The sequence below is a fragment of the Schistocerca serialis genome, chromosome 5, assembly GCF_023864345.2.
Source record: "Schistocerca serialis cubense isolate TAMUIC-IGC-003099 chromosome 5, iqSchSeri2.2, whole genome shotgun sequence".
NCBI classification, from domain to species: domain Eukaryota; kingdom Metazoa; phylum Arthropoda; class Insecta; order Orthoptera; family Acrididae; genus Schistocerca; species Schistocerca serialis.
The window spans coordinates 65,672,070-65,686,516 of record NC_064642.1 but is presented as its reverse complement, the minus strand read 5'-3'; the positions used below and the strand labels follow the sequence as shown (position 1 = coordinate 65,686,516).

General features: G+C 45.2%; 1 protein-coding gene across 1 annotated transcript in view; it reads right to left on the bottom strand.

The window, feature by feature from the left end:
- The window catches only part of LOC126481079 (atrial natriuretic peptide receptor 1-like), a 1,220,509-nt gene that overhangs the window by 278,567 nt on the left and 927,495 nt on the right, over positions 1-14,447 (bottom strand). Inside the window, exon 10 of the mRNA XM_050104566.1 lies at positions 865-939. Within this exon, the coding sequence (XP_049960523.1) occupies positions 865-939 (75 nt within the window). The remainder of the gene's footprint in view (positions 1-864; positions 940-14,447) is intronic.

Below are 14,447 nucleotides of genomic sequence, written 5' to 3'. Positions count from 1 at the left end.
GACGCCATCGTCATTTAACCATACAGTAAAGCTGCATGCCCTTGGGAAAATTACGGCTGTAGTTTCTCCTTGCTCTCAGCCGTTCGCAGTACCAGCACAACAAGGCCGATTTGGTAAGTGTTACAAGGCCAGATCAGTCAGTCTTCCACACTGTTGCCCCTGCAACTATTGAAAAGGCTGCTGCCCCTCTTCAGGAGCCACACATTTGTCTGGCCTCTCAACAGATACCCGTCCATTGTGGTAGCACCTACAGTACGTGTATCGCTGAGGCACGCAAGCCTCCCCACCAACGGCAAGGTCCATGGTTCATGGGAGGGTGGGGTGGGGGAGGGGGGGGGTTTAGAAGTGAAAAACCTCTCTTAATCTCTGAAGGCTCTGGAATTATGATCTGTCATCAAACAGGCTCTCGTATAAATTGCAAGCAGACATAGCTCTAGCCTCCGTTGTTTAAGTTTCGTCATTATTTCCCTGATAAATTCACGATTTTAATCCACTTCCACGAAATTATTTCTAGTTATTCTTTGTCATAGTGAAGTTCGACCTCCATCCTAAGTCATCAGCGACTCCGACAAATTAATTTGTGGAGCACGCACTTGACTGGTACTGACGCTGAAAGAGAAAGCAAATATTGTAGTATTGCATTTCGAATTTCGCTTGCCTAACTACGACAAACAAGACCCTGAAAAATGCAGCGAACTGTCTCTCGACCTAAATATTACAGTCAAGTTAAAATAAATTTACTGACTCAGACGTTAATTTTTTTTATCAGTGCAGAGTGTACTGTAATGAGATCATAGTGAAGTGGACGAGTTCTGCAGGCGAGTCGCAACACCAACAGAAATTATTATTGTGCTCTTTACTCACCCGTTTCAGCTCTAGCAACAGTGGTCTCGTGAGGTCCACGCGTTTGTGGATAGCCTTCAGCGCGACTTTGCTGCCCTGAAACGAGACATAAGGATACAATTGCTGTAGTGAATTTGAGAGTATTACGACAGATACACAATTTCATGCAGTGTCTGGAGCGATAGGTAGAATCAAACTCTCGCATTTTACAATTCAGTAAAGTGAACTGTTAAAATGATGTAAAAACGTAAATTACATTTCATTGTGAGACGTTATTTGGTTTAACAACCACCATAATTTTACACATTCCGCATCGCGTGTGAATATTAATAACAAAACATTTCTACTTGAAATGTGTAGGCATGTCGACAATGAAGACCTCGAAATAGGTGTAATGTTAAAAACTGTTTCTTGTCGTTTCAACTTGTCTAATGGGAGTATAACTTAACTTACATATGGACGATACGACAGTTGCGTCTCATAATTGGCAAATGTCGGTCTGTTACCGGTAGTATAGGTAAATATAATTTACAATGAAATGAATACCCGTAGCTGCATAGAAGCGTTGATATAAGTCAACGGGGACAGTTGAAAATGTGTGCCCCGACCGGGAATCGAACCCCGGATCTCCTGCTTACATGGCAGACACTCCATCCATCTGAGCCACCGAGGATACACAGAACAGTGCGACAGCAGGGACGTATCTCTGGCACGCCTCCCATGAGATCCGCATTCGCAACTTATTGTCCCGCACTATATTCATAGTGCCCCTGCCCATTATAATCACTACGCGTGGCTTTTACTGCCGATTCCCGTAAGAGTTCGGGCACTGCGGGCACTGTTTGTACATCCGAACAGAGGAAGATGGACAAATGACCGGTGAGCCTTAAATATAAAAGTATGAAGATGGTATCTGTTCTTTCAGAGATGTCCTAAAGAACGGATACCATCTTCATATATAAATATAATTTAGTTTTTTTCACTAAACGTAGACACGCCGTAGTGTCAGACGACAAATCTGGATTGTATAATGTTTAAACATATGTCTGGAAGTAATAATATACGTAAATTTCTGGTGACATGATCACAAAATTTTAGTGTAAAATAAAGCGATAAAGCAGCTGTGGCAATCCAGTTCAATTTACGTACTATTTGATCAAAAGTATCCGGTATCCAGACACCAATTAATGGATGTTAATATGGGGGGGAGTACCCACACTCTGTCTTCATCACAGCTTGAACTCTATTGGAGATACTCTCAATGAGATTTCTAAATGTCTGTTTAGCAATGGCAGTCCATTTTTCCGCAATAGCTGAGACCAGAGGAGGTAGATGATGGGGTCTGGAGCGAAGTCGACTTTTTAACCCACCCCAAAAGCAGTGCCACTTTGTTCAGGTCGGGACTCTGAGCAGGTCAGTCCATTTCTGGAATGTTACTGTCCCCAAATCACTCTATCGCCGATGCTGTTCTATGACAGGGACTACATCGATGGTGAAACAGTCATCTTCCCAGAACTGTTGCTGTATTGTACGCAGTACACAATGCTATATAATGTGCTCCTGTCCTTCCACATACTGTATAGCGTGATATAAGGGCACCACGACATAACCACGAAAAGCACTCACAAACGTAGCACCACCTCTTCCGTACTTCACTGTTGGCACCGCACATGACGCCCCGTGACGTTTCTCAGCCATTCGTCAGACCCAAACCTTTTCATCGGATTGCCAGGGTGTATAGAGTGACTGATTAGTCCAAATCACTCGTTTCCAGTCGTCCAATGTCCAGTGGCGTCGTTCTTTTTACACCACCTCAAGCGTCGTTTGACGTTGACTATAGAAACGTGTGGCTTATGAGGACCACTGTACCCCATTCATTAAAATTTCCTAAACCCCATCATCGTCCTAACTGGGGCTATTGGTAGCATTTTGGAACTCACAAGTGATTCTTCCCGTTCATTTCGTGTGGTTTTTTACAGCCACCATCCGCAGTTCGCGACAGTCATTGTCGGTCAGAGATGACGTTTACTGGGACTTGGTTTAGCTGTTGACGTTCCTTCACGTTTCCACTTTACCGCCAAGACACCAACGGTCGACTTGGGCAACATTAGGACTGAAATGTCCCTGATGAATTTGTAACGTCGAATGACCACGTTTGATGTCACTGAGCTGTCACGACCGACCCACTCTGCTGTTACTGGTTCTCTAGTGACAACACAGCCCTCCTCGCCTCCTTTTACGCTGAAGAGTTCATGTTACGTGGCACCCAGTGGTCAGCCTCCCATTTCATAGGAGCGTCCGGCTCTAAATGGCTCTGAGCACTATGGGACTTAACATTTCAGGTCATCAGTCCCCTAGACTTACAACTACGTAAACCTAACTAAGGACGAAACTTCCTGGCATATTAAAATTGTGTGCCGGACCGGGACTCGAACTCGGGACCTTTGTCTTTCGCGGGAAAGTGCTCTACCAACTGAGCTACCGAAGCACGACTCACGCCCCGTCCTCACAGCTTTACTTCTCCCAGTACCTTCTGTTAAGTTTGGAAGGTAGGAGACGAGGTACTGGGAGAAGTAAAGCTGTGGGGACGGGGCGTGAGTCGTGCTTGCGTAGCTCACTTGGTAGAGCACTTGCCCGCAAAAGGGAAAGGTCCCGAGTTCGAGACTCGGTCCGGCACACAGTTTTAATCTGCCAGGAAGTTTCATATCAGCGCACACTCCGCTGCAGAGTGAAAATCTCATTCTGGAAACATCCCCAGCCTGTGGCTAAGCCATGTCTCCGCAATATCCTTTCTTTCAGAAGTGCTACTTCTGCAAGTTCGCAGGAGAGCTTCTGTTAAGTTTGGAAGGTAGGAGACGAGGTACTGGCAGAAGTAAAGCTGTGAGGACGGGGCGTGAGTCGTGCTTGGGTAGCTCAGTTGGTAGAGCACTTGCCTGCGAAAGGCAAAGGTCCCGAGTTCGAGACTCGGTCCGGCACACAGTTTTAATCTACCATGAAGTTTCATATCAGCGCACACTCCGCTGCAGAGTGAAAATCTCATTCTGGTAACCTATGGACATCACACACATCCATACCCGAGGCAGGATTCTTACCTGCGACCGTAGCAGCCGCGTGGTTCGGGACTGAAGCGTCTAGAACCGCTCGGCCACAGCGGACGGCGAGCTTCCGGATGCCCTTGATCAGATAGTGTAGATACTGCTACAAACTAGACTGTTTACAAAAGAGATGTTTCTAGCGCATGATGGATCAACGCCAAGTTGTGCCGACAACAGCCATCGAGCGGAGGTATTGAACGGCAGTGCCAGTGGTCATAGACCCTTTTGGACTTCCGATAGAGAGTGACGTAAATACTGTAAACTGGTACGCATTAAAGAGTAGACACCTATTACGCTGCGGATAACGTAACTAAAAAAAGAAAAAGAAAAGAAAACCCTTCAACACAATTTTCAGAGCTAAATGTGTGAGTTATCTACTAACGGAGCCGGTTGAACATCGTGCGGGGCCCACCGCACTGATGAAGTGGTAGACTCCTCATCGGTAATACGAAGCAAGTTTTCTTTAAAACCTTTTATCTTATATCCACGAAATTAGTGAAAGCAGCGTACAACAATATATTTAGGAGGAGCAGATATTTCCTGCAAGGGAACAGCGACCGCTAGAGATTAAAATTGCAGATCAACAATAAGTGGGATCTAAATTTTTTTTACTTTGACATTTTTCACTTGACAACGTGAGCATCTTCAGAAATTACGTAGCCGAGGACTAAACATTATAAACATCGGGCTTTGAATAGCGCCGCCGTCATAGCTCGGCAGTTAGCTTGGGTCATCTCTACTATCGTCTCATGTACAATTTTTGTATCGGCCTACTGTTCCGCTTTAGGGGAGCAAATGAAGCACATGTTTGGCGACACCGTCTCTGGAGGGGCCTCTTGAATTAGCGCTCGCAACGACCTGATTGGGCCGTCCAGGTGGCCGAGCGGTTCTAGGCAGGTTCGAATCCTACCTCGGGCATGTACGTGTGTGATGTCCTTAGGTTAGTTAGGTTTAAGTAGTTCTAAGTTCTAGGGGACTGATGACCTCAGAAGTTAAGTCCCATGGTGATCAGAGCCATTTTTGACCTGATTGGGTAACTTCAATGCTAGTTAAATTCGAAACGGTACAACGTATCAAAACATTTCTAAACTACAGGATGATTCAAAAAGAATACCACAACTTTAAAAATGTGTATTTAATGAAAGAAACATAATATAACCTTCTGTTATACATCATTACAAAGAGTATTTAAAAAGGTTTTTTTTCACTCAAAAACAAGTTCAGAGATGTTCAATATGGCCCCCTCCAGACACTCGAGCAATATCAACCCGATACTCCAACTCGTTCCACACTCTCTGTAGCATATCAGGCGTAACAGTTTGGATAGCTGCTGTTATTTCTCGTTTCAAATCATCAATGGTGGCTGGGAGAGGTGGCCGAAACACCATATCCTTAACATACCCCCATAAGAAAAATTCGCAGGGGGTAAGATCAGGGCTTCTTGGAGGTCAGTGATGAAGTGCTCTGTCACGCGCTGTCTGGCGGCCGATCCATCGCCTCGGGTAGTTGACGTTCAGGTAGTTACGGACAGATAAGTGCCAATGTGGTGGCGCTCCATCCTGCTGAAATATGAATTGTTGTGCTTCTTGTTCGAGCTGAGGGAACAGCCAATTCTCTAACATCTCCAGATACTGTAGTCCAGTTACAGTAGCACCTTCGAAGAAAAAGGGACCAAAAATTTTATTGGCTGAAATGGCGAACAAATGTACAACTAAATGAAACTTTATAGCTCCCTTTATTCGCCGACAGATAGTGCTTAGCTCTGCCTTTTGTCGTTGCAGAGTTTTAACTTCCTAAAGTTGTGGTATTCTTTTTGAATCACCCTGTATTATTCCTCGGCACAACCTATCCTATTACACCCTTACAAGCTTTCCACACATTTCAGGCAAGCTGCAGGGACGAACTACTGACTGGAAATGGAGGAAAAAATATCTTATGAACAAGTGTCCGAAAATACATATTGCCACGTTAGATGGCGCTGACGAGCGAAATTTCTTCTGACCGCTTGTCGTGTGTTGTTCGCTTGGTAGGTTGGTTTGTGGGCGAGGGATCGGGGATTTGAAGTGACGAGACTACAAAGGACATCGGTCCCTGTCCTTTGTGTGTTGCAGATTATGTGACTGATGCAGTGCACTGTAAGCAGCGGGATGGTCCGGTATTCCTGTTGGGGACAAGCCGAAATGTTACCGTATGGCCAAGCACATGGAAAAGTCAAAACGCAGCACGGCTATATTGAAGCAAGTATCCCCATAGACAGCAGTCACACCCCACAACATTTCAAGCCCTTTTTGTGTGTTTGTGTGACCATGGATCCAGATAGACGAACGTTTAGGGAGACGACGGACTGTTCGTACACTAGATTTGGAGAACCGGTTTCTCCGGAATATTCAGGCGAACCCCTAGTTCAAGATACTGGCAAGTAGCCCGCCAACGTGGTGTAAGGTAAAGTAAGATTGCGTGTTTCTTGTATGACCACCGCTCTTTTCCCTATCACCTGAAACGAGTGTAAGGATTATCTGCAGATGATTTCCCTCTACGGTAAGGATTTTGTCGATGGTTTTTGCACTAAACCAACACAATCATGGGATTTCTGTCTTCAGTCCTATTTACCGACGAAGCAACTTTTACCAGAATTGTCATCATCAATCTGCATAGCCGTCGTCCGTGGGCTACAGACGATCCTCGGGGAATGGTTGAGGCGTCTCATCAGCATCGGTTCAGCACCACCGTGTGGGCAGGATTTATTGGTAACCGCATACTTATACCGGTTATTCCGCAACTCTTCGACAGAGGAACATACCTGGACTTCTTGCAGAATACTTTGCCTGGGCTACTTGATAATTTGACTTTGCCGATACGACAGAATGCATGGTCTGGAGCTCCATCCCACCTCCGCATTAAAATAATCCGACACTTCAACACGTTCTTTTGACGTTGCATGCAATGCGGAGGCCCTGTAGTACGGCTTGCTAGATCTCCGGACTTAAACCCCCGGGATTTTTATCTCTGGGGGCATCCGAAAAGCGTTGTGTATGCTGACCCACTTCCTGATGTGCAGACCCTTTAACAGCACGTTCACGACGCCCGTGACGCTATTCGCTGAGGGGCAAAATAGTGCAGCAGTCCATTATCTGACGTGTGAACCTGTGCATTGCATCCAATGGATGCCACTTTGAACACATGTTTTTGACGTGGCTGCGGGGCAGCTCTTTGCTATGTTTCGGGACGATTTGCTGTTGTTGCACGCGCACCGCCCGTTTCCGGACACACACTCATAGGACCTTTCTGCCTTCATTTCCAGTCAGGAATCCGTCCCTGCAGTGTGTCGGTTTTCTTAATGTTTACACTGTTAATAAAAATCTACCATCATCTACGAAGGTGCAGCCAATAATGAAGTATTTTCCAAAATTTTTGCAGCATTTAAACCGACGAGTCAATTGCTCGCTCTGGGACTCAGCCAGTAGGCAATCGACAGATCTTGCAACACAAACCAGGCATCTTCCCATCTTGCAGAAGGATATTATTTTATTGTACTTATCTCCAGACATACGTCTTCCTTTAACAGGAGTCTTGCTGTTTTCTTTTATTTATTGAACCAAAGTTCAGTGCGCTAATTACGTGTAGTTTTAGCACTGGCGATTCAGTGCCGTTGTACCGTCCCACGGTTACATTGCCCATTTCAAAACCTCCTTTCTCTCGACGGGTAGCGCTTGAGAGAAATTTCCTGCCCGTGCACCAACGACTGTTTCGATAAACACACCTCTGGAATCGCTGCACTGGCGTCGACCGAAAATTGTTCCCGCCAGAGAGTGCCATAGCTGCCTATGCATTTCCAAAGAAACAGACACTGTGGCAACTGGAGAATACCAGCAACCTTCAGCTGTTTAAGAGAATGACAATGAAAATCCGTGCCGGATCGGGAATCGAATCATGATTTCCCGCTTTACATCACGGGTCGCATTAACCACTTTGGCTATCCAGGTACGACTTACAAACAGACACGAACTTCAGTATTTCGAATTTCTGTTCATAACGATGCTTTGAAAATTTGTGGTAAGGTCTTATGGGACCAAACTACTTAGGTCATCGGTCCCTAGGTGTACACATTAATTGTTGTTGTTGTTGTGGTCTTCAGTCCAGAGACTGGTTTCATTCAGCTCTCCACGCTACTCTATCCTGTGCAAGCTTCTTCATCTCCCAGTACCTACTGCAACCTACATCTTTCTGAATCTGTTTAGTGTATTCTTCTCTTGGTCCTCCTCTACGATTTTTACCCTTCATGCTGCCCTCCAATAATAGATTGGTGATCCCTTGATGCCTCAGAATATATCCTACGAAGCGATCCCTTCTTCTAGTCAAGTTGTGCCACAAATTTCTCTTCTCCCCAATTCTGTTCAATAACTCCTCATTAGTTACGTGATATACCCATCTAATCTTCAGCATTCTTCTATAGCACCACATTTCGTAAGCTTCTATTCTCTTCTTGTCTAAACTATTTATCGTCCACGGTTCACTTCCATACATGGCTACACTCCATACAAATACTTTCAGAAACGACTTCCTGACACTTAAATCTATACTCGATGTTAACAAATTTCTCTTCTTGTGAAACGCTTTCCTTGCCATTCCCAGTCTACATTTTATATCCTCTCTACTTCGACCATCATCAATTATTTTGTTCCCCAAATAGCAAAACTCATTTACTACTTTAAGCTTCTCATTTCCTAATCTAATTCCCTCAGCATCACCCGACTTAATTCTACTACATTCCATTATCCTCGTTTTGCTTTTGTTGATGTTCATTTTATATCCTCCATTCAAGGCACTGTCCATTCCGTTCAGCTGCTCTTTCAGGTCCTTTGCTGTCTCTGACAGAATTAAAATGTCATCGGCAAACCTCAAAGTTTTTATTTGTTCTCCATGAATTTTAATTCCTACTCCGAATTTTTCTTTTGTTTCTTTAACTGCTTGCTTAATATACAGATTGAATAACATCGGGGATAGGCTACAACCGTGTCTCACTCCCTTCCCAACAACTGCTTCCCTTTCATGCCCCTCGACTCCTGTAACTGCCATCTGGTTTCTGTACAAATTGTAAATAGCCTTTCGCTCTCTGTATTTTACCCCTGCCACCTTCAGAATTGGAATGAGAGTATTCCAGTCAACATTTTCAAAAGCTTTCTCTAAGTCTACAAGTGGTAGAAACGTAGGTTTGCCTTTCCTTAATCTATTTCCTAAGGTAAGTCGTAGGCTCAGTATTGCACACACAAGTTAACCTAACATAAACTAACTTACGCCATGGACAACACACACCACTCACCATGTGTGAGGGAGGACTCTGTCCTTAACAACATGGGCACTGCAATATCGTATTTATCCGCCAATATCGGGCAGCGACTTTCAGTAGAAATGTTTACCCCTGTACTATAAATAGTTAAGCAGTGGAGCTAGGCCAGCGCCAGTCCATTTTGGTAGTGGGGGTTGCCTACATCAGGGGCAGGTATGCACTCAGGGGCATACCTACTGTTCTCCTTTGATTGACAGGTACTTAACCTATTATTCTGCAAATGGGAAGGGTCTTTCTAGCACAACAATAGGTTATGGAACTGTCAATCAAAGGAGAACTGTAGGTTAAATACCTCTCAATCAGTGGAGTGCATACCTGCCCCTGATGTAGGCAACCCGTACTAACAAAATGCGCTGTTGCTCTCTCTTGTCCTCCTACTCGTAATGCATGAGTGAGTACAGGTTATGATGCCAAAAAGATGACTTATGGAAGTTTGAGTCTGGCCGTGAGTAGTGCTCGGACAGCCAAAGTGATTACGGCGACCGCTCGTGTAAAGGAAAAGAAACGGTTTCGAGTCCCAATCTGGCACAAATTTTTGCTGTCATCGCTCCCTTATACATCTGATGGCTGTTCGCACCCACAATTGCAAATACATTTCATCTATAGATATAGATACATTATAGAATGTTTGATAACAGCAAAGACATCCAGTATGTAACTTGTTTTTACTTTGAGGCACATACTGGCAGTCACGTTTAAGATTTGTGGACTCTTGGGAAACAGTCCAGCCATTGGCCTTTGCGACAAGAGATACATTATTTATAAAAAATAATTTCAGCTCTTGAGATAACACTTATATTAAATTAATAAGAAAGACACAGAATCTTTTAGAAAACGAGACGTTAAAAAAATTTTGTTGAAGGTGAACACGAAGCTGCTATTTTTAATTTCACGACTTAAGAGCTCACGACGCCACCAGGTGCTCTTCAGCTTCGAGTTAGTAAATGGGCCTCTGTATTTGACATAAAATTTGTGAAGAATGTATCTAAAAATGTCATTATTTGATATTTAATATGCAAATTGTACCAAAAATGTCACGCTTTTCGTAGGTCATCATTGTGTCGTAGCACTGAAACGGTATACTTTCGTAGCACAAGCTCAAACACTGAAAACGTCAACTACAGAGAGCCTTTACCTACAGACGTGTAGTTTCGTGTAAATTTATTATAACAAATCATATATAATGCGAAGCGTTGTCGAGAATTCCGCCATTTGCTGATACTTTAGAACAGCTTACATACATACCACGTACTGTACGAGAAAGATAACCCACCAAATATGATTTTTACCACGACGCAATATGGCAGCTCCTACGTGATGCGTGTGACGTAGAACGATGTCGCATCTCATTGGCGACATTCCGCTCCACGAGACAAAAGTTTGGCCTACTGGATTCTTTACTCCACGCACGGCAATGTAGGGGAACGCAGAATTCCACGCTGTGACGTCACCATCTCCTCGACCACGTGAGTTTTCACGCCCCGTGAGGTGAAGGGTTAATGGGTGGAGATATCATTAAACTATGTATAGCACTGCGAGGTTTTCACGCTCAGAGAGGTTTCTCGAGTGATACGTGGCACGTAAACAACACTGAGAGCAAGCTCGGTGGCAGTGCCCGAGAGCGGGACGAGATCTCAGATAGTTGCGCTCTCCGAGTTTGGACCTCTCTTGTAGGCAGCGACTTCAGTCTCTCTTGAGCTGCTCGCCGGAGCTCTCACATAAGCGAAACTATGCCGGCAATGTCGGGAGAGACGAGAGTACCTAGCAGTGCAGACCACGCCGCACGCGTGGGCGCTACATGCGGCAGGAGCGTTCTTCGCTCGCGCGACCTACTGGCGCAGCGAGCGTTGGTGGTGCTGTCCGGTCGTTAGCTCTGGCAGTAACACGAGCAGTCTGCCCGCCACGCAACCATCCAGCCAGCGGCTCCCGGCCCATTAGCGGACGCTGCCTGCTTGTTCCGTTCGCCCGGAGTGCCTTCCGATGGCCCCACAATCGATCAGCCGTCCAACCGCACCTCTTCCCTCCCCCTCCCCTTCCCCCCCTCTTCCAGGCAAACACTGCGGCGTCACCGCTAACCCTACCCGCCCCGATATTTTTTCCTCCAAAAGACGAGCGAGCTCCGTCTCACCCCATTTGGTGTTGCGAGGGATGAAGGTGGGTGTTTTAAGGTAACGAGATCGCGGCACGTGCTGACACAACTTATCCTGCTGGTCTTAGTGATAAGTAATAGCTGCTGAATATACAGGGTGGTCCATTGATCGTAACCGGGCCAAATATCTCACAAAATAAGCGTCAAACGAATAAACTGCAAAGAACGAAACTTGTCTAGCTTGAAGGGGGAAACCAGATGGCGCTATGGTTGGCCAGCTATATGGCGCTGCCATAGCTCAAACGGACATCAACTGTGTTTTTTTAAAAATAGAAATCCCCATTTTTATTACTGATCGTGTTGTACGTAAAGAAATATGAATGTTTTAGTTGGACCACTTTTTTCGCTTTGTGACAGATGGCCCTGTAATAGTCGCAAAAACATGGCTCACAATTTTGGATGAACAGTTGGTAACAGATAGGTTTTTTAAAAATTAAAATACAGAACGTAGGTACTTTTGAACATTTTATTTCGGTTGTTCCAGTGTGATACGTGTACCTTTGTGAACACATCATTTCTGAGAACGCATGCTGTTACAGCGTTACCTGTAAATACCACAGTAATGCAATAAATGCTCAAAATGATGTCCGTCAACTACAATGCATTTCGCAATACGTGTAACGACATTCCTCTCGACAGCGAGTAGTTAGCCTTCCGTAATGTTCGCACATGCATTGACAATGCGCTGACGCATATTGTCAGATGATGTCGGTGGATCACGATAGCAAATATCCTTCAACTTTCCCCAGAGAAAGAAATCAGGGGACGTCAGATCCGGTGAACCTGCGGGTCAGGGTATGGTACTTCGACGACCTATCCGCCTGTAAATATGATATTCAGTACGCTTCAACCGCACGCCAGCTATGTGCCGGACATCCATCATGTTGGAAGTACATCGACATTCCGTCATGCAGTGAAACACCTTGTAGTAACTTCGGTACAACATATCGTCGGAAATGAGCATACATTGCTCGATTTAGATTGCCATGGATAAAATGGAGGCCAATTATCCTTCTTCCCATAATGCCGCACCATACATTAACCCGCCAAGTTCGCTGATGTTCCACTTGTCGCAGCCATCGTGCATTTTCCGTTGCCCAGTAGTGCATATTATGCCGGATTACGTTACCGCTGCTGGTGAATGTGGTGAATGACGTTTCGTCGCTAAATAGAACGCGTGCAAAAAATCTATCATCGTCCCGTAATTTCTCTTGTGCCCAGTGGTAGAACTGTACACGACGTTCCAAGTCGTCGCCATGCAATTCCTGGTGCATAGAAATATGGCACGGGTACAGTCGATGTTGATGTAGCATTCTCAACACCGACGTTTTTGAGATTCCCGATTCTTGCGTAATTTGTCTGCTACTGATGTGCGGATTAGTCACGACAGCAGCTAAAACACCTACTTGGTCATCATCATTTGTTGGAGGTCGTGGTTGACGTTTCACGTTTGCCTGAACACTTCCTGTTTCCTTAAATAACTTAACTATACGGCGAGCGGTCCGGACACTTGGACGATGTCGCCCAGGGTACTGAGCAGCATACTTAGCACATACCCGTTGGGCATTTTGATAACAATAGTGATACATAAACACGATATCGACCTATTCCGCAGTTGGTAAACGGTCCATTTTAACGCAGGTAATGTATCACGAAGCAAATACCGTCCGCACTGGCGGAATGTTACCTGATACCACGTACTTTGTGACTATTACAGCGCCATCTACCAGAAAGCGAAAAAAGTGGTCCAACTAAAACATTCATAGCTCTTTACGTACTACACGAATATGTAGTAAAAAATGGGGGTTCCTATTTAAAGAAGTGGAGTTGATATCCGTTTGACCTAGGGCAGCGCCATCTGGCAGGTCAACCACAGCGCCATCTGGTTTCCCCCTTCAAGCTAGACGAGTTTTGTTCTCTGTAGTTTTTTCGTTGGATGCTTATTTCGTGAGATATTTGGCCCGGTCACTATCAATGGACTAGCCTGTACAAGAGCGTGCTGAAAAGCAATACCTCCGAATTTTTTCTTCCGACTTCAATGTCGGTCGAATTACATGTCATGCATATTACTCGATTGTCTTTGCTGCTTCGTTGAGGCAATCTGCAACCCTCGTCGATAGAGGGATCCGAATTAGAGCGTGTTACATGGCGGTGCGTAACGTAAGTACGTCGGTGCTTGAGAAACAGGTTGTCCGTGCTCGTAACCTCAAAGTCTGTGACAGAGCTCGGAGTGGCCGACGACGCACGACAAACCCACGAGACTCTTTGGAATCGAATTGATGAATTCTTCGGAGGAAATCTTCAGGTATCACAGACACAGCTCTCAGATAGTTGTGGTATATTATCAGAGGCTGTACAGGCTGCCAGTGTATAACTGCGGTACAGAAACGATGGATCGGTCGAATGTCCAATCCTGACATGAAACAGAGGAGACTGGGCATCTGTCAAAAATTTCTTTAGCGTTTTCAGCATAAGGGTAATAGGTTCCTCATCAAACTTGTGACAGGTGGTGAAATATAGTGCCACCATATTGACCCCTGAAACAACAATGCATCAATGGAGTTCCGCCAGAAAGGATAACCGACGCAAAAAATATTCAAGACCCTGTCATCAGCAAGCAAAGTCATGCTCACAGTGTTCAGCGTGCGGTGCATTTTGATTTAATGCCTAAAGGCCCCATCAGGGTCTCTGCACGGTACTGTGAGACCCTCGTAAAACTGAAAGCATGAATTTTCAGAGCTCGTCCACACACCCTCTCCTTCAGCATAACAATGCCATACCACATAAGTTCGCTGTGACATCTGCAACAATCCGACGTCTTTCGTCCACTGTCATCGACCATCCTCCATACAGTCCCGACTTGGTCCCAGCCGATTTCCATCTGTTTTCAGAACTGAAAGAACTCTTTCCAGAACTTCTGTTTGAAAGCGATGAAGCGGTGCAAGCAGAGGTGAGATTGTGGCTTCGTCAACGAAGTTAAACGTTCTACAATGGCGGTATCAACAAATTGGTC